The 20910-nt window shown below is 40.9% G+C and overlaps 1 protein-coding gene across 2 annotated transcripts in view; it reads right to left on the bottom strand.

Moving 5' to 3' along the window:
• The window catches only part of LIMK1 (LIM domain kinase 1), a 52618-nt gene that overhangs the window by 17260 nt on the left and 14448 nt on the right, over positions 1–20910 (bottom strand). For both annotated transcript variants that reach the window (XM_087928089.1, XM_026708437.2), the window contains 8 exons: positions 13241–13379; positions 8315–8424; positions 7692–7883; positions 6141–6246; positions 5659–5825; positions 2917–3100; positions 802–888; positions 228–359 (listed from right to left, as the gene is read on the bottom strand). In XM_087928089.1, coding sequence (XP_087784215.1) covers positions 228–359; positions 802–888; positions 2917–3100; positions 5659–5825; positions 6141–6246; positions 7692–7883; positions 8315–8424; positions 13241–13379 — 1117 coding nt within the window. The remainder of the gene's footprint in view (positions 1–227; positions 360–801; positions 889–2916; positions 3101–5658; positions 5826–6140; positions 6247–7691; positions 7884–8314; positions 8425–13240; positions 13380–20910) is intronic.

Genomic DNA, 20910 nt, shown 5'->3' with positions numbered 1-20910 from the left:
TGCTCAACCAGCAGTGTTTTAACATGTAGTATCAATTATGCCATGACGCTAAGTCAGTTTGCTTGGCCACAACATGTTACATGAACACAGCTATTGTGTTTTATTAACCCTGGGTTACTGTGTTGTGTGAACCCAGCCAGACTGTCTCTGTCTCTGCTGCTCTCCCTTCTCCTGTTCAGATGCTCAATATTCTCACATTAGATCTGATGTAGGTTCTATGTGCTCACCATGCTCTTAATGAGCCCACGAAGGGTGCCTCCCTTGATGTACTCTGTGATGAAGTTCAGCCTCTTGTCTTTGTAGAGGACTCCAATAAACCTCAGCACATTAGGATGTTCCAGGCAGCGCATTACCTTCACCTAAGGAACAAAACCACCAGAAAGTTAATCCTGCATTGCTCAAAACCTCTTGACAGGAAACTACGGGGCATACAACATCAGGAAAAATGTGTCAATTTTGTAAAACATTGGGCTATTACCTGCTTGTCTGTAAGCCCTGTAGCAACTACCTAAACTTTGGGGACATCACAAAATGAAAGATTTTGGCAAATATTGTGGAGGAACAGCTTGTCGAAGAATGCTATAGAACAGTATATGCTGCGTATGAAACTTAAATCAGAAATCCTTGCTTACAGTGTCAAAATACTAGAGATCACCATACACATTTAAAGAAGAGGGACACAGATTTAAATTAGGTAACATTTGATGTGTGGAGTAAAAAACCAAAAACTTAAATGATACTAATAAGAAATCAACAGAAAGGAAACTTCTCTAGCCAGTGGACTAAGCTGGAGCAACCAACCTCTTTAAGAAATGTTCTTTGGGTCTCCTCATCAAAACGGATAAGTTCCTTCATGACCATCACTTCTCCAGTTTCCCGATGGGTCACCTGATGAAGAAAGCAGATGGCATTTAGGACTTTATTACAGGAGGAAACATTTAGAATCATACAGTTACAAGGGATCTTAAGGGTCACTGTAATGGACTGTAAAAATAATCTTGAGAGACAGGAAGAAGAGCCGCAATCGTCTGGTAAACGAAATACAAGTCCAACACAGAATATAATTTGAAGTGTCACAGAATTGACTCGCCCTAATGTGCTCTAAGATAAAGGCAGGGAGGAGAGGCACACTAAGGATTACCTTAGTACAGGGGTCTCCAACCTTGGCAACTTTAAGCTTTGCTGGCTGAGGAATTCACAAGTCCACAAGTCTTAAAGTTGCCAAGGTTGGAGACCCCTGTCTTAGAAGACACTAGTTTTTAATGTATGCATAGATCAATTTTCATTTTCAATTTTCTAGGGTAAGCTAAAATAATGCAATTATGTTCATGTATCTGCTAGTCCAATCTCCTCCTGAGTCAGACTTTTAGAGACTGAGTCACTGAACAGTGACGGTGCAACATAGAAATTCCATCAACAGGCTGGCGAGATCAAGCCATAATCTAGATCCAGCTGGTAGAAAGGGCACAAAATACCATGCCTGTATCTTCTCAAATGTTATTGTTTTATTGTTTTTAAAATAGTGACAAAAAGAAAAAAAAGAAAAACACAAAATTAAAAATGCAAACATAATTAAAAAAAACATAAAGGGGATTTTTTTTAAAAAAAGTGAGATAAAATACAGCAAAAATAATATGTATACCATTTTAACAGTAAACTGTGATAATTCTATAGAGGTACTCAACTTACAACCATTCATTTAGTGAGCATTAAAAGTTACAACAGCAATGGAAAAATGTTATTTATGACCTGTCCTCATACTTACAACTGTGATAGCATCCCACATAAATCATGGACTACCAGTATATAAAATAGTTATCTAATGTAACTAGCTATTAAGGAAATCAATCCTGACTGCTCTTTGGAAGGACACATACTGAAGCTGAACTCAAATACTCATTGGAAATACTCATTGGAAAATACTCATTGGAAAAGATCCTGATGTTTGGTAAGGGCCAAAGGAGAAAAGGACAGCAGAGGATAAGATGGTTAGATAGTGTCATTGATGCAATGAACATCAATTTATGCAAATTCCGGGAGACGATTCCTGGCACCAGTTTGGGGGGTTCAGATAATTTAACAACCGGTTTGCCCAGGGTCAGGTTGGCTGTCATAGGAGGCGTGGACCATCCCCATCCTCCAGCTCGGCCCTATATGTGGGACGAGCCTCCCGTGATGGCCAACGTGACCCTAGGCGAATCAGTTGTTAAATTACACCCCCCAGGCTATCAAAGTGGATCGTGGGCACTGCGCTGCAATGGAGAAACGGGCAACGAAGTTGCCGGCAGAAGGGAAGGAGGAGGAGCAGGGAGAAGAAAGAGAGAAAGCTGCCTCCTCCTTCCCTCTCGCTGGCTGCTCTATTGCCCATTTCTCCATGCAGCGCAGCACCTAGGATCCAACTGAACAACTGGTTTGCTTGAACTAGTGTGAACTGGCTGAATACCACCATGCCAAACTGTGGTCCATGGGGTTGCAAAGAGTTGGGCATGACTTAACAAATAAGTGCAATACATACAGTATATATAACTATCTTTTTAAAATTATTGTATTTGGTGTAAATGTGTTCCATATTTCATTACATATATCTATCAATCTGCTCATAGGTGGCAAGTGCAATCAGTCCTCAATCCGTTGAGTAAATGGGGTTATATGTGTCTCTTCCCAGTGCCAGAATATCAGTCTTTTGGGCACAGTAGGGACACAGAGAATGCATTTACACTGTCCAGTTGCCACATTCCAAGCGCTTGGTATGTAATATAAAAAAATATCATTGTCTAAAAATTTTAGCTTTTGTTACACAATCGTATTTATACAGTCTACTACTTTTCCCAAAAAACTTTGTAAGTAAATGGCATTGTACAAAATGTATCCTTAATACATCCCCAGCGAAATGCTGTCCTGATACCATGCCTGTACCTTAATGGCTTGCCCGAAGCAGCCCTTGCCCAACACCTCGCCATGAATGAGATCCGAGGGGCGGAAGATGCGATGAAGACGGGAGACAACACGTAGTGATTCTGAGCGACCAATATCTTTCCTTTGGGAGGATGGGGAGCCCAGAGAGCTGGAACAAGGTGACTTATCAATGCTACAGCTCCTCCTGTGCAGAAGAAGAGAAATGTTCTTCTCAGGTGTACATCAGGCATGCTCTTCTCACAAAAGACCAATTTCCAGGTGCCCCAGATCAATATTTCTTGGTTCAGGGAGAAACTGGAAGACTTTCATCTTGAACAACTTCCAGCTTAATTAGGACAACTTGCAATTTACCCTCACCTTCTTTCGATTGGTAAAACATTACAAAATGGCCATTTTCACAGGAGTTGAATCTGCGCCCCTGTTCAGTTGTTTTGCTGTTGTTGTTCAGGAACCTTATTCCTGATGTTCTGCTGCTCAATGAGTTTCAACAAGGCCTCTTGGGCTCGCAGGCTCCCCCATTTCCTCCAGCACGGAATCAGACTTACCTTATCTAAAGAAACCAGTTTGCTGCATAGTCTGAATCATAATAAATTGCAGGATCCCATCTGAGTTGGTCACCAGGACCAGAAGTTTAGTCTTCTGAGCTTTCGGATTCATGCTGGAGCCCATCCTCGGGGAACTCCTCTCTCACCTGGAATGTGTGTGAGAGAATGTGTATCTCACATTCTCACAGCCCTGAGGATGGGCTCCAGCATGAATCCGAAAGCTCGGAAGACTAAACCTCTAGTCTGGCTGACTGACCCAGATTGGATCCTGCAACATTATCCTGGGACACGTATATTCACCTTCATTCGCATAATAAACTGGTTATGAACAAGACAAACTGGTTACCACCAGCAATAAGTCCTAGAAACAAGGCAGTTGACTTCTTTTCAATTACCAGAATTAAATTTGGATCAATTTATTAGCTAGAATTATTTCAAGATAAACACTTCTATCACAAATGTTTAACAGAGGCTTAAGGGACTCTCCTGGATCCAACAGTCAGTTGGGAGGCAGAGACAGAATGGCAATGCTTCTACGCCAGGCATGGGGCAGTATTAATGGAATATGTTGCAATAAAAGTAAAAAATAAATTGCAAGTTTGAAAAAAAACCTCCAACATTTTGATAGTTACAAATGTCCCTCTCCTTGCCTTAAGGGGAACACTGGTTACAACTGCACACCATAGTGACCACATTTGATAAAGCGACAGAACTGTTGACATCAATGGAGTCCTTGATGCTCTTTGAGCTTGGTGGTTTGGTTGCAGCCATATCATTACCCAACTAGGAAACAAGTCTAGTGACACTGACTTATTGACTCAATTCAAACCTGAGCTTATATATTCTCTTCTATTCTTGAGATCTACTGACCGCTGCTAGGATATAACTAATTCACAAACTTACTAAAGTTCCTTTTTTCTCAAAACATCTTTACTCAAGAAACCTAGAAAATGTAAGCACGCAAAGGAGCCTACAAGGAGGAATCTGATATACTTTGGAAAAACACATTTCCTTGGGTGTGTTGCTCACAAACAGATGGAATTGTAAATTATTAAGCAGAGAGGGACAGTGTATGAATAATACAGTTAGCCAGCTCCCTTAGCAGTTGTATCAGAAACACATTAAATTCAGTTAAACTTTGTGTGTGGGGGGAGAGTTTGTGGCATAAAGTGTTATACACCCCCAGTCCATTTAATTCGTTTCAGTCTGGTGTCTTGCATTAGTCTAGGAAATAAGTTAATTTAGTAAATATATAAAGGGCAATGTGTGAATAAAACCAACATGAGACTGGAAAATAGAAATGGAAGTTGGCCAAGAAGGCACCATCATTGGATTTGCCAGGGATTTTGCTCATAGTGGCTCCGTTTCTGCCTGTTTCTACATTTATAATTTCAAGGCAGCCTTCCTCAAACCAGATACCTTCTAGGCTGCCAACCTGGCTGGGGATTTTGTGAACTCCAAGTGCCTTCCCAACACAATCTTCAGGGCACTAGGCTAGGGAAGAGTGCGCTAACTATTTTCTAGTTGCATTTCTATAGCACAGTGATGGCAAACCTTTTTGTTGTGGTGTGCCGAAAGCTTGCATGTGTGCGTACCAGCACCCACAATGCAATGTGCCCTGCCCCTCTGTGCACACACATGCAACACTCCCGCCCCATCCCCTTACCTGCACTGCACATGCATGTGCCCCCCCCAGCTGATTTTTGGCCTGTTTGAGGCTGTATTCGCCCTCCCAGAGGCTCAAGGGAAGCCTCTGCAGCCTTAGGCTGAAAAACGGGCCTTCCGGAAATACCCATGCCTGTTTTCAGCCTCCGGAGTGCCTCTGGAGCCCAGGAGAGGCCGTTTCGCCCTCCCAGAGGCTCGAGGGAAGCCTCGGCAGCCTCAGGAGGCTGAAAACAGGCCCATTTAGGCACTTCCGGTATTTTCCAGATTCCCGAGGCTTCAGTGCCTTCCCTTGAGCCTCTGGGAGGGTGAAAATGGCCTCAAATGGGCCAAAAATCATCTGGGAAGCATGTGCATACGCAGTGCAGGTAAATTTGGCTGGGGTTTGTGTGCCCACACAAATGGCTCTGTGTGCCACCTGTGGCATGCATGCCATAGATTCGCCATCATGGCTATAGCATGAGAGCAAAAACTTTTCTCTGTAGGAGGGAGGGAGGAATCTACTTCAGAGAGCCATCTTCTACTCAATCCTTACATGACAGAGCGCTGGCGAATGGCTGAAGGGTCTGGGCAAGGTGTGTGGCTGGGCGAATGCAGGGGACTGCGCAGCTCTGAGAGAGGGCTGCTTTCAATGATCTCATGAGGGTCGTGTTCAATGGTCAGCTGCAACAGGCGACTGGTCTCTTGGATTAGAAGATCGATCTGTAGAGACAGAGAAGGCAGGCTATAGGAGAGAGGCAATACATCCTGAGAGGCACGGGCCCTCATTGTGGAAACAAAAACGAGAAGCAGATGATTGAGTCAGTACTAGAGGTGGTATTCAGCAGGTTCTGACCAGTTCTGGAGAACCGGTAGTGGAAATTTGGAGTAGTTTGGAGAACTGGCCAATACCACCTCTGACTGGAGATTTTACAGTATACTTTCCCTGCCACGTCCATCAGGTCACACCCACGCTGGTAGTAAAAAAAAACTGAATCCCATCACTGGTCAGTACTGACAAAAAAAAAAAAAAATCACCTCATCCAGCGGGACATGACGAATTGGTGTGCCATTGATTTCCAGAATGCGGTCGCCAACATGGATGGAATTCTTCATATCGGGGCTTATGCAGTCTGGGTCTAATCTAAGAATACAGAAGGGGGCAGCAAAGGAGACTTAAGTTACTCTGTTCTGGAATATATGTAAGCCCTATTTCGGAAATCCGGAAACTCAGTCAACAAACACATTTACTCACAGGTTTGGTGAAAAGTAGTTTACTGTAGATTGTTTCCTTCCAGTGGGCAAACAACGGCAATCCCGAGCAAAGCCAGCGCTGAGAGGGAATGCCTCCCGGCGCCTTTTATGCCCCATCCCCTTCCCATTCCCAAACTAGCATCCGCCTAACTACTTAACCCCATGCGCCACCACCCCGCAATCCTAATCACATCTATATCCGATGCCCAGAACACACCTAACCCTGAAGTGCTAACTCCTAAGCCAAAGAAAAAGAAACCACAATAAGATGAGTTCCCCTCCTCATCGCTGGAACGTAATACAATCCTTACGCCCTGCAATTAAAGATAGTTCGACAGGAACTTGCAATGGATCCACATCGTTACGTTCTGTAACTGGAACAGCCAACAGTCCCGTGTTGTTTCAGCGAGGGGAACAGCTAGTCGAGTAGGAGGCACAGATTCGAAGACTTATCTCCTTCTCCCTATTAGGTGGCTGGCAATGTGTCAGGCACGATTAGTGAAGCCCGACAATATATCTTCCAAACTAAGCCTCAGGAAAGACATAGCATGCTAGAACTTTCTCTGAAAACCAGAGAAGGATCAAAGCACTTAGATTCCATCACCCTCCTCTTACAATCAATCAACATGATGTAGACCCTCATTCTTCATCCAGATGTCCTTCAGATGCGTTGGGATTGCAACTCCTAAGCCATTCAGTTTAAGGCTTCTAGGCATTGCAATCAACACATAAGGAAAAGGAGTTGTGAAAAGAACAGAACTTATTAAACAGTTCCATCTCTCGAATAAAATCAGGTTTTTATTTTGTCAGTTGCCCTTCTTTCTGACCTCCACACTCAGATTCTCATGATATTCTGCAGATAGTTTGATTACATCAGATATCACCTCATATTCTCTGAAAATACACAGTTATCTGACACCAAGAGTACCAGACAATTGTGTTTGACAAATAATTGAGTGGTTCCTTATTTCACAGTTACTTCCATGTAACAGCCTTGAGATTGGATAGACAGCTTGCAAATGTATGACTTGTATTATAGACTGATTGGTATCATACAATGGTAACTAATATTTGATATCTGACAGTTTAGGGAAATTCTTATTTAAAGCCTACCCCAACCAAAAATATGCCAGCGAGACTCAGAATAGGTAGATAAAAAAAAACAAAAAAAGAAATGCTTGTTAAATTTCAGATGTCAAAATGTTAAAAATCTACATTTGTAATGCCAAACTGTTGTAAACAGCCTCTATCATTCAGAACACTCCAGAGGTCTGATATGGAAAGCTACAATTTCTGAAGAACAACATTTCCTAATGTCTGGCAGTCTGTACTCACTCACGAACTCGCACAGTGTGTGGGTGCTCAGAACCTCCATGCTTGTCAATGGAGACGGAAAACCCTCTCTTGCTTTCGGAACACGCTGGAATAGACACCAGGGTAACCGTGTGTGGAATCCGGGTGCCGGGAGATTCTGGAAGCAGCTGATCCATCACGGGTGTCACCACCATCTGGTAATAACAGTGCCCACTGCAGCATGGAAGAAAAGGTACCACAAGCTAGGACATCCATTTCCAAACCTCAGGATGAAAGAGCCCAAGGCTACCACCAGAAACTGACTGAAGAATGTTTTAAAAGCTTGCTGAGAAACACCAATAGGTCTCCTCTGAAAGAGGTAACCCTCCAAAAAAAGAAAAAGAAAGAAAGAAAATGAATAAGGATTCTTCTCTTTTTCTTTCTTTTCTCTTTTTCGGCATACTTTTTATTCTCTATTTTACTATCCCTCCAGAGTTTAGTTTGTTTATAATTATTATTAGAATTTTCAAACCGAGCAAATTGAGGCCAATCTCTCCCCACCACCTACCTCCAATGTGTGTCCAATCTAAATTTACAGGGCCTTTGTTGTGAATTCAAAATTAGGGACGATCCCAATGATCTCATTCAGCCAAATTCCCACTCACCAGTACAGCTTGGATCGTTCCACCAGCGCGTAAGTATCTCCATCGCCAATGAACACCTGGCAGTTCAGGCAGCTGAAGCATTCAGGGTGATATTTTTGCTCCCCAGCCACCTGGAACAGGAACAGATAGACATGAGCTCTTGTCTCTCTTCTGGTACACACTTCTCAATCACCCTTTTTCGGGTGGTCCTTCCCACCATCCAGCAGTATCACAGAGCTCCTGTACAAAGGAAGAGTGGCAAGAGGCCAAAGATGATTCAGTCCTGAAACCCAACCTGAGCAGGCTCAGGCAATGAAGTTCTGATCCAGATGCTTCACATTGCCAGAGAAAGAGATTTAAGGAAATCATTGGGAGGATGATGAAAGGATCACATCTCAAAAAAAACACCCCAAAACATGCAGGTGGGACGCCAGACCCATGTAAAAACAGAAAAGACCAGAGAGAAGAGGCAGATTGACAATCATTCCTAAATCAAATGATATTTGGGTAATCCGCTAATTAGCAAAACATTCGGTTTGCACAAATTAAACAAACTTGCCCAAACTTGGACAGGAGGTTGGATTAGAAGATCTCTAAAGTCCCTTCCAGCCCTAGGATTTTATGAACAGATTTAAGTGGCTACTGATTCATCCATTTTGAGTTCATATAGCACATTGATTTATTTATCTATTAACTATTTTAATGCAATATAGTCTTCTAGAGATTCCTGGTATTTTATAGAATAAAAAATATTTAAAAAAATCAAATAAAATCTGCCCTGTGCCACCAAAGCCAAGCATTCTCCTCCTCCTCCTTCTTCAAATTATTTAAAGTGTTCAGTCTTCTGGAAAATGGAAAGTACCAAACAAACTTCAGGAGGAAAAGTGTTGTGAAGCTTATGCTAAGCAGCAATGAGTTCTTCCTCCTTCTCTCTTTCCTCTTGCTTCTTTTTGGGAGTGGGATTTTTAACAACCCTCTTTAGACTAAATGAATCAGATGAGTCAGTTCTGTTTGGTGTATGTGGTCCTTTAGATACTCCAGGACCAAATCATGAAGATGTTATAGGTTACAATCGGCAGTTTGAATTGTCCTTGGAAGCCAATGCAGAGTTTGCAGCACGACTGGACTCTGGCAAGAGCTCTGATGCTGGAAAAGATGGAAGGAAAGAGAAGAAGAGGGCAAGCAGCAGCAATGTGGCTAAACTCAGTTATGGCACTGATGGTACACCACTAGAAGATCTGAAGGACAAGGTTAGGGATCGATTGTTATGGAGAAAATGTATGTGGTTGTTAAGAGTCCACACCAACTTGATGGCACATAAGCAGTCAATAAGCCAGATTAATGTGATTATGTGATGATGGTGTCAGCCATCACTCCTGATGTACCAGTTCTAAGTCACGATTATCCATACTCCAGGTTCCTTCCTCAATACTCAGAGATTTTATTTGATTAGAATTCTACCTGAAGTCACTTTCTCTGCAGGAGTCCCTTGCACTTTCATAATTGTCCATTTACTGTCCCATGATATTGGCAGCTGTTTCACTTCTGTGTAGGTCACCACATACTGCTTGCAACTGAATCTCCAAGCTTTCTTAGTTAATAGTTTGCACTTTACAATGGAGCAACAGCTCTGCTGCCTTGGACTTCAGACTGCCCTTTTCTCTCTCTCTAATGCTTTCTTAATTTTTTCTCTATAGAAGTCTCAAGGCATGCCTAAGATCAAGCTCTTAAACTGCATTAGAGTTATTGCCTTCTTCCTTTCCAACTTGGGCTACTCCGATTCCAGCTTCCTGACTTATAGATCTTCAGATACAATAGTGAGGCATTTGGGGAAAGTAGTTCTATTTCAGTCTTGCTGAACTGAAACAGGGAGTGTGTGTGTGAAACAGAGAGAGAGAGGGAGAGGGAAGGAGTGGGAGAGAGTGTTGAGTAGCTGCTAAATATTGAATCTCCCTGGCCAACTGATTGTAGTAGACACTCTTAACACTGTAGATCAGCATTTTTTAACTTTCTGAGCTTTTGGCAATCCAAACAGCTGTGCCTGGTGAAACCTAAGCAGGATCGTTAGATTTCTCCAGATCTTTCATGGAATAAGATCCATATTGCATTTAAAATCACCATTGTACTTTCCATAATGTATTTCTTTTGCTTCACATTTCCTCATTATCCTCAGACAAAATTACTATTACCTCATAATTTATTCTGGCATGTTTAGATCTATAACCATATGCTCCAAATGCTAAATGCCACGGTTGGGTTCACAATTAACGTCACGTTGTGGATTTCCTTCCCTTCTCTAAAAGGCTTTCTGTCAGTTTCTCCATATTTTCCATTAGTTCATCCCACAGCTGTTATTTTCTGTCTTAACTCAGAAACATTCAATTTCTTCCTCATTTCTGCAGACACCTCTGACTAGAGGACACCCACATAATACTCTCATCCTGGGATTGACCAACTATTCAGTTTCCCTTTTTGGTTGGTGGTTTCCCATAAGTCTCATGACAGACAATCTCTTTAAAAATTTAAAGATAAGTGTTTCTTCACTTTGCCACAGAAACAATTTGATTCTTTATTGTACAATCCTCTTTAGATTCTATCTAAATTTCTTAAATTTCTGTTATATTCTCATAAACCCCCGGCAGACCTCTGAAGGGTAGACTGCATGTTCACATCGAACAAAAATGCTCTGGTGCTAATATGAGGTCTTTTTGTTTGTTTTCTGGCCAAGTAGTTACTTCCCTTTTGGGTATTCCTTTAAAATATGAATCAACAATTATTTCAAGCAGTGGCCACAATCATGTGATTTTTGCATGGTCAAAAATGCTAAAAATAAATGTGTGTGTGTGTGTGTATACATGTATGTATAAAATAAATAGGCATCTAATTAAAAACGGCCAAATTCTCATGCCAATTTGGCCATTCTTGCCAATTTGGCCTTCTGCTTTTTGCCATTTTAATATATTATTTTAAAGTATATTATTATTATTTAAGATAAAATATTTTTATTTTATAAATAAAATATTTATAAAATATTTTAAATAATAATATACTTTAAAATAATACATTATTATTTATTATTTATGTTATCATAGTAACTACCACCACCACTACTATGTGTATTATGGATATCATCCTACTCATTATCACCATCATTATTTTAGAGATTAGTGGGTTGCTATAGCACTTAGGTGCGCTACCAAGATCCAATTTAAACCAATTTAAAGATCTCAATTTTCTGCCTTTTGTGTATTACAAGTATGAAGTAGAGCGTTGCTTTAACCTATAAAAAGAAAACAACTCAACTATATTCACCTTTGTGCATTTCGATGAAAAATTAGGTTACTGGAGTACATATTTGTTTATTTATTTATTTTTATTACATTATAATTTTTTATTACATTATAAATAAGTTAAGGCAGTGAACATAACTAAGATTCCTTTCTCTTCTTATTTTACTCACAATGACAATCCTATAAAATGAGTTGGACTTAGAGAGAGTGACTGGCCCAAAGTTGTTTAGCCAGTTTTTCATGCCTAAGGCAGGACTAAAACTCACCATCTCCTGGTTTCTAAGCCAGCATCTTAACCACCACACAAACTGGCTCTTCCCAGAAAGAGAGAAGTCAAATGGACTTTGCATTTATAATAGCTGGGTTTGGACTCTGATGCTTCCTTTCCTATATTGCTCTTATAAAAACGAATATTTTCTAAAGCAACTGTTGTTTCCTTTGGACGTGCTAATTTGTCCATGACACATAACGCTTTGTGCGAAGGAGAGGTGGTTTGGCAATCAAACTTGAGTATAATTGACAATACTGTTTTGTAGTAAGAACAGAGTTAACTAACGAATGAAGACTAAGAAATGAAAGACAACCAGGAAACCATACTGAAAGTATGTGGAAACAATGCCTTGAGCTTATTAAAAGCAACGAGAACAAAGCTTGATTAAAGGCAGCAGTGCTAGCTAGTGCTGGGACCTGCTGTTGAGGAATAGGGCTTAATGGCTCCCTCTGTGCCATTTTCCCAGGTTCTCACCTGCAAATGTGCTATAAGCTCTGGAGAGAGGAAAAAGGGCATATCCTGTTCATTATCATCTTCTACCTACATGACTTTGATGGTTATGACGTTGGTGCCATGGATAGTCTATTTTCCCTCCAATACATGTCTCTTTTTTCTGTTGCTGTATTTAAGTAACCAAATATCAGATGAAAGGATTTAAGGAGATCTATGCTCCGGCAGTTGCCTCTCAATTTTTGTCTCCTCCCTCTGCATGCACTGGTTGGTTGCTCCACATCTATTCCTCCTCCTCCACCTCCTCCTCCTCTTTTGTTAGGTCTTTCTCTCCCTCTCTCCCTCCCTCCCTCCCTCCCTCCCTCCCTCTCTCTTTTTTCCCATTTCCAAAAAGAAAAGCTGAAAACCAATGGAAGGACCTTTAGATTGGACCTGTCCTTATGCCCTTTGCAATAGCCATAGCATTTCTGAAGTAGCAGCATCCAGAAAAAAAAAGGTTCATGATTTGGTTATATGCAGTTCTGAATCCGGTGCAAAGGTGTATTTCTTGCTCACTATTTCCACATCAATGGCCACAGCCAGAGGAAAAATATGCTGGACAGCCTTAGAGATCAGAGATGTACAAGCAGGCCTTCATCACTGCATCTTAACAATCCATATCCCTTTAAAGCTGACCTCTGAATTGCCAGACGAAAGGACAACATTATTAAACGCAGGGAACAATAATCACCGGAATTGTATTTCATGCAGTCAGTGTTACATTTTATATTTAAATTAAATAATATCATGCTGAGTTTTTGCCATGGCCCTACTTACTTCTTTTTTCTGTCCCACTTGCTTTTTGGATTGTGATCACTTGCATTGTTGCCCCCTCCACCCCAAAACCCCCCCAGGTTATATCATTGAGTGATGCTCTCCATGGATGTCCTCTCTTACCATGACAAGCCCTTTGGTGATCTGCTCTGAGCAGCCATGGCACAGTTCCCCAAAGTGGGCCCAGTAATCCTTTTTGCAGTAGAGACGACCATCCTTCTCGTAGTACTGATGGGAAAGCAAAGCTCCACATTCGCAGCACCTGCAGGGACAATAAGAAAATAGGTTTTCAGCCTCAGGACTTTTAATGGAAACTTACCACGCGCAAAGCTTCCAAAAGCAGAGCTTGAAGGAGGCACAATCCCACAGGTTCAGAGGGGTTGTGTTTGACCAGCATGCTTAATTTAGACTGCTACTAATTTAGTCAGACCAAATTACTCTTGGATTCAGTAGCACATGCTTGTTAGGTTAAGAGCCACTGATTTGGGAAAAAGAGAAACCTTGTTCAGTTCTTCCTTGTTGCCTTGTTCCTGTGCAACACAGCATCTTGTGTCCTTGTGTTGTCTTACTCCAGTGGCTATTTCTCTTTTGCTTATACCAGGATCCATGAGTGCATCTTGGACTATTTAGCCAATTAGTGATTAGGACAGGTGTTATATGGCTGCCTTAGCACTAAGATTTATTTTTTAAAAAAAAAAACTGGAATACCATTGTTTCCCCACCATTATCTACTTCTACAATATTGTGTTTCCTTGGAAGACCAGTGGGCAGTGCAAGAAAGCTAATTTAGAAGTGTGACCCTAGAAATGTGTGATATATTGTATGAAATCTGTTTCTGGGTTCCATAGTACAGGTAGTCCTGGGCTTAACAACACTTCACTTAGTGACCGCTTGAAGTTACAATGGCACTGAAAGAAGTGACTTATGACCATTTTTCACACTTATGGCCGATCCAATTTTAGGGTGTATCAAATTTTTCAACTTTCAATTTCCAAACATTAGGGATGCTCAAAAATTGTAACATGTTTTCCCATGATCACATGATTTACATTCAGATGCTTGACAACTGACTCACATTTATGATGGTCACAGTGTCCGGGGGGTGGGGCATGTGATCACCTTTTGTGATCTTCTGACAAGGAAAACCAATGGGGAAGCCAGATTCTACTGGTTTGAACCAGTTCTATAGCACCAGTTGTTATGATTCTGCGCAGTTCGGAGAACTGGCAAATCTTTCCCCTGGCTGGCCCCGCCGCTCTTCAAAAAGAAGCCATGTACACCTAGTCACATGGCCACGCCCACCTAACCACGCCCACAGAACCGGTTGTTACAAAATTTGAATCCCACCCCTGGCCAGATTCACTTAACAACCAAGTTACTAATTTAACAACCGCAGTGATTCACTTAACAAACATAGCAGGAAAAGTTGTAAAATGGGGCAAAACTCACTTAACAAATTTCTCGCTTAGCAACATAAATTTTGGGCTCAATTGTGGTCATAAGTTGAGCACTACCTGTATATCCTGATTAGGGGAAGCTGCTTTGGCTAAGGATTTTTACAGAATACCTTGGAAGTAGAATGATCCCCCAGATCTAGAGTTAACAGTTTTGGGGTTCACCCAACAAGCTGATCTTGAAATGCCCCAGTTATACTGTGTAAATGTAGCCCCAAGTGCAATATTTTATGTCTTATTATGAAATGCTCTTCAGGCTAAGGGGGAGAAAATTTAAATGGCTAAACCATTGGACCATACTTCCCCAGGCAAGAAGCACTGTGAATTTAGCCATTATGAGAGTATTAAACCCAATTTTTCCATTTGTGGATTGCTACAGTTCTGTTTTTTTTGGATTTTTTAAATAATCCATTTGGGACACATAGAGAGGACTGCATACTGGCACAGTCCTGATCAAATTAAGAAGTATTGTAACACTATAAATATATGCGGTCCTGGTTCAATGAAGACATCTATCTAGAATATCTTCTTAGTTGACTGTTCCTTTCAGCTCAATGAGAGGAATCCATGCCAATAAGAGAAAGAAGGAACGTTAATTTCCTTGGAATCCTTTTTCGAAAGTGACCTGTTAATGTCCCCATGAAGCAGAGGATATGACAGCAGATTTGAGACTAATAATAGAATATATTTCTTCACTCATTCCTATAACTAATTCACGGCCATAAATTACAGAGGGGGACTCTAGATGTCTTTATACAGGATTTGGAGAAATTAATTGAGATAACCCAACATAAGTTCTGGTGGACAAGAAGAACCTCAATTTTTAGAAAGAAAAAAAAAAGGCTAGGAGCATGCAGAAGTAATCTCTAGTTTTATTCTTCTTCTGAGTATTTTACATGGGAGGGGCCAGACAGGCATAGCTGCTGTGGATTCTCCCGAAGAGAAATGACACAGGAGATTCACTTCTTATTTAGATGTGGCCTGTTGCAAAATCTCTGTTTTTCTTTTCATGCCACATGATGCACTGTAAAAATCCTGATAAGACCAAAGCAGTTGTGGGCAATTCCATTGCTGCAACAAGTTCTGTATCATGAAGTAGGATTAAGGTCACATCCAGAATCTCTTCCAAAACAGCAAAAGAAGCCATCTTGTCCACTCCGTTGAACCATTGCACCCATTCATATAACTCCTAGGAATCTTTGGGCCAGAAAGTGGCACTGTGGTTCACGGGCACCAAACTACTTAGGGAACATATGCTGGTCTAGGACCATAATAAATATTGTTCTGTTTTGTTTTACCTGTGATAACCTGGGACATATTGTGGTCCTTAGCTTCCCACTCCATTATTTTTTCTAAACCAGCTGGATTCCCAAGATACTTTTTCAAAAGGCAACTGGACTTCCTTTGTTTTTCCTTGAAGACCTTTCATTTCTCATCCAAGAAGCTTCTTCAGTTCAGACTGAAGAAGCTTCTTCAATGAGAAGTGAAATGTTTGAAGTCTGAGAAATAGGCCCCACATCAGTCAACAGGAATGCTGATTTGCCACCAGCTTATCAAGTACTTAGAAGCAAGAACTGGGTAGCACAAGCAAATGACAGCCAATAACTTAATAGCCAGCCATCAACACTCCCCAATGAACATCTAAAAAGTCACATACAACAGGTACCACATAAATAACAGGCACAGATACAGCACACTCTCTGATGGAGAGAAAATCCCTAAAGATGGGCTTCAACACAAAAGCTCGGAAGACAAAATCTCTGGTCCCAGTGACCGATCCTGATAGGATCCTGTAACATTTTCCTGGGACATTTATATTTGGCTTCATTCATTAGGTGAAATCTACTTTAGGCTTTAGACTATTAGTTTCTGTGTCCCGTTGTCCCCACCTCCGATGTATGGGTCACTTTGCATAGTTGCATATTTCATTGAATTTTGGCTAATTTACAAACATCTAGCTGGGGAATTCTGGGACTTGAAGCCCACACATTGTAAAGTTGCTGATACTGAGAAATACTCAATAATTATTTCTTCAAATAATATTACAAATGCATCTAAGTGTTGATTATTTTAATTAGATCCTTGAAACTCTGATCATTCATGCCGGTCGTGAATTTACCCTATTAGGCTACAGCTAAAGATATTGTGTGGAAATGTTATTTGCTGGGCAAAGTGTGTTGTTCGGACACAACCATTTTGTTCCAAAATGGATTTTGTCTATTACCATGATTTATAATTAACTGCAAGCATATTATCTGGTCGCTAAACACTCTCAGTGAACTGACAGATGTTGTGGCTGATGAATCAGCTGCCTTTTAGAATCTGCAGCTAATCAATTACATTCAAACTGCAAGGTAAGTACCCTTCTGGCAATGCCAATAGCATCAGATAATATGAAATGTATTATTTTTTTAAAAAAGAATTGTTGTAATGACTGACCAGATGCAAAGTGGCTCCTGAAAATATGCAAGGACTTAGCTCTCTTCTCACATTTTTTTGGAAATCCCATTAGTTTCCTGGTTCCGCTAAACCAGTGCACCAATTAAAGAATACAATAGAATAATACTTTATTGTCATTTTAAATGTACACTAATCAGCATACATTAAAATGAAATTTTGCTGCATTCAGCTCTCAAAAGATAACCATTTACACCTATACACCCACCCACCCCCACATATATGACATAGGAAAGCATCAGTATAAAAACATTAATTAATTAAAAATTAAATAATTAAAAAGTTAAACAGAGTGGTCAATGTCTGGAATACTCTACCTGACTCTGTGGTTTCTTCCTCAAACCCCAAAAACTTTAACCTTAGACTGTCTACTATTGACCTCACCCCTTTCCTAAGAGGTCTGTAGGGGGCGTGCAAAAGCGCACCAAGGTGCCTATTGTCCCTGTCCTATTGTTTCTTTTATTTTTCTTATATGTATCCATGTATGCGTAACTACTGTATGTTTTTACTTATACCTATTATCTTGTAAGCAGTTGACTAAATAAATAAATAAGCAAGCTGTAGCAATTTAACCACAAAACCCAACCAATTATTACTTGCCCTTTGGCACAGTGACAGGGAGAAAAAGTGTACAACGGTACCTTGGTACTCAACTGTTTTGAGACTCGTCCAATTAAGTACTCAATTCATTTTGCTGAGAAAATTTTGTCCTGGTACTCATCATTTGTTTGGTACTCAATGAGCAAATTAGAACTAGCCGGTTTTGGTTTGCCTCGTGACTCGCTACTTTTTCCACAGAAACAAAGAGGGACACGTTAGTCATGCAGTAGATCTTTCCATGTGTATATCTTTGCTTCTGTGACCCCTTCGTGTCCCCTTGCCATGTGCATATCTTTGCTTCTGTGACCATTTTGTGCACTTTTGCGCTCCCCTCCCTCATCAGTAAAAAAACGAAGCTTTTTTATTTTATTTAACCTAAGTATTTATTAATTCTTGGGTTTATTTCTCATGTAATGATATACAACCCCATCTTTTTACATATTGCCTTAAAATGTGTGTTGTCTTTGGTTTGGGAACGCATTAAATTTATTTGCATTGTTCCTTATGGGCAAAATTTGTTTGGCACTCACTGTTTTTGGTACTCATCGTGCCTCCCGGAACTAATTAATGACGATTACCGAGGTACCACTGCACTTGCTTCTGAATTTCCAGGTGAAAAATTCCTCTGCTTTTAGGCCATTTGAAGGCATCATCTCCTTGACTGTATTTTTCCCCCAACCCTTAACTTTATGTTTAATTTGAAATGGAGCTGGAAATAAGAGGAAAGTTCTCAAATATCTTTCGTACTGCTGCTCTCAGCTTCGTCTCCTTTGTCCTTCAATTCTCTGTTTAAGCTCTGGAATCAAATGACAGACTAGAACCTCTTTCTTCTCTCTCACCCCCCCCCCCGCCCCCCAATATTTCCTGCTTCCAACAGCAGTTTCCAAAGAGCCAAGAGGGTAGATCTGAGGCCTCATCGGTCCCTTTAATGTGGTTTGCTTCATTTTGGCTCAGCATAATGTAGGAAACCAGTGACTGTGGCTTGCAAAGAGGTGCATATCATTTTTATCTTTAAAAGCCTGGCTTTTATTAAAAAATAGTTTTCAACACAGAAGTTACAGTAAGAACCAATGGTGTCACAATGGTATTTCCTTCACGCCCCTCCACCCCTCCAAGTTTGAGAGGTGAATAAAATAGGTACATTATGCCTTTGATTTGATTTAGCCTCCCCTGAAAAGTATGCTGGTACATTACGATTTACTCACTGAATTTTGATGACGGTGTCTAGGAGTCTCTAATGGCTGGATTCACACAACTTATTTATTGACTCATTTAGAGTAAACTGAATCCTAAATGAACCAAATGGCTGGGAGTCCCCAACACACTAAGCCACAAAAAAGCCACCAAGGTTAACATTAATCAAGTCAAACCATCTTGTATGAATGCATCTGCTGGGATTATATTTGAATTGGTTAAGTGTATTATATGGATGTTGCCAGTTGGGGAGTTGGTGGTGAAGTGCTCCATTACTGGAGGTTTTTAAGAAGAGATTGGACAACCACTTGTCTGAGATTTTGTCATTTGTCAGAAATGTGTAGGGTCTCCCGCTTGTGAGGGGGGTTGGACTAGATGACCTATAAGGTCCCTTCCAACTCTGATTATCTGCTAGTTACAAATGGTATAGAGTCTCCTGCTTGAGTTGGAGGTTAGATTAGAAGACCTCCAAGGTCCCTTCCAAGTCTGTTATTCTGGTAAGATGCCTTTGGTTTTGATTCAGAATAATAGGGTACGCACGTCTATTGTAATTTCTTCAACCCAGCATTTCAGACCAAGGAAATTGAGCCTCCAGAAGGCCTGTTTCCCTCCTACCTGGGCTCTGGAGCTTTTCTGGAGCCTCCGGGAGGCCCGTTTTTCTCCCTCCCGAGACTTGGGAGGCAGACAATAGATGGGGGTGGGGCCAGTCAGAGGTAGTATTTGCCAGTTTTCCAAACTACTCAAAATGTCCGCTATCAGTTCTCCAGAACTGGTCTGAACTTGCTGAATACCACCTCTGTACCCAGAGCAAAAAACAAAAAGTTACATTCAAATATCTAATGGAAATATATAAAGCTCCTTTCTCTTTGTTTCAATTTTTAATTCTTCCACGGGCCCATTCATTTGGCTTTCTGTTTTCTAACAACCAGGCTTATCTCATTCTGGAATGCAAATTCCATAGGATTAAACCAGAAATTCAGTAAGCTTTCAAGGGCTTTCACAGGCTTGACCTCACTGACTCTTTCTAACCTGTCAGTATGTCATGAGAAAAAGGAGGTGAGAAGTGAAAAGAAATACATTATCTAACCCCATCGGTATTTCATGAGAAAAAGGAGGTAAGTGTCGTGGTTCCAAGAAATACACCCATCACAAACAGACCTCTGACAGTATATATATATCTATATAATGTCACTTCCCTTTAACCAATTTCCCACGTAAGGCAGCAAAGTGATGCACCATCACTTGAAAGATTAACAGTTTTTACAACAACATCCACACACCCATTAACAGGGGTCACAGGTGAGTGTCTCACAGATACTTCAAGATCATCTAGCAGTGATACGAGGTCCACCCTTTCTATGCAACATACAGCATGCGGAACTAAGGAATGGATTTCCTTGTTATCTCTTGTAAAGAACTTTAAATAATTAAAGTGGTATTTAATTGCCAAGGGTTTCAATTTAATGCTTAATTCTTATTTTACTGGTAGTCCTTGACTTACGACGGGTCACTTAGTCACCGTTCAAAGTTACAATATACCCCCAAAAGGGACATGACCTGGATTCGAAGTTCAAAGGAGGACCAAGCTCTTCCACAGGTGCTCAGCAGCTGGCCTGCATTTATGGCTGTCCCGTAGTCTTGTGACCGTGATTTATAATGTTTTCACCAATAGCTGACATTTGCTTCCAGTTTTGCATTCCAGCAAAGAATGTTGGTTGCAGGGAATGGTTTCACTTAATGACTGCAGTATTGGCTTAACGACCACAATCTTTGCTTTAGCACCACTGCAAAAAGAAAAGTCATAAAATCAAGCATGGTCGTTTGATGACCCACTTAAGGATCTGACATGACTAGTGATTGTAATTCCAGGCTGAATTATGGTCGTAAATCAAGGATACCCTTAGTAATTTCCGGTGTTATTAACTTCCTCAAAGGCATCCACAGGAGAGCTGTCGAAAAAGTCAAGGTGTCGATTGTGACCTGCAATTAAAGCTCTGGCCCTTTGTACGCATTTATGCATGTGTTCGGTTGCACAATCGTGGCCATCCTTCTGGCTTTTCTTTTTTAACTCCCTCTCCAAAGGTGGTA

The sequence above is a fragment of the Pseudonaja textilis genome, chromosome 1, assembly GCF_049901715.1.
Source record: "Pseudonaja textilis isolate UNSWEBS1 chromosome 1, rPseTex1.2, whole genome shotgun sequence".
Lineage (NCBI taxonomy): Eukaryota > Metazoa > Chordata > Lepidosauria > Squamata > Elapidae > Pseudonaja > Pseudonaja textilis.
Note: the sequence above shows the minus strand (reverse complement) of the source record. Positions and strands in the feature narration are given on the sequence as shown.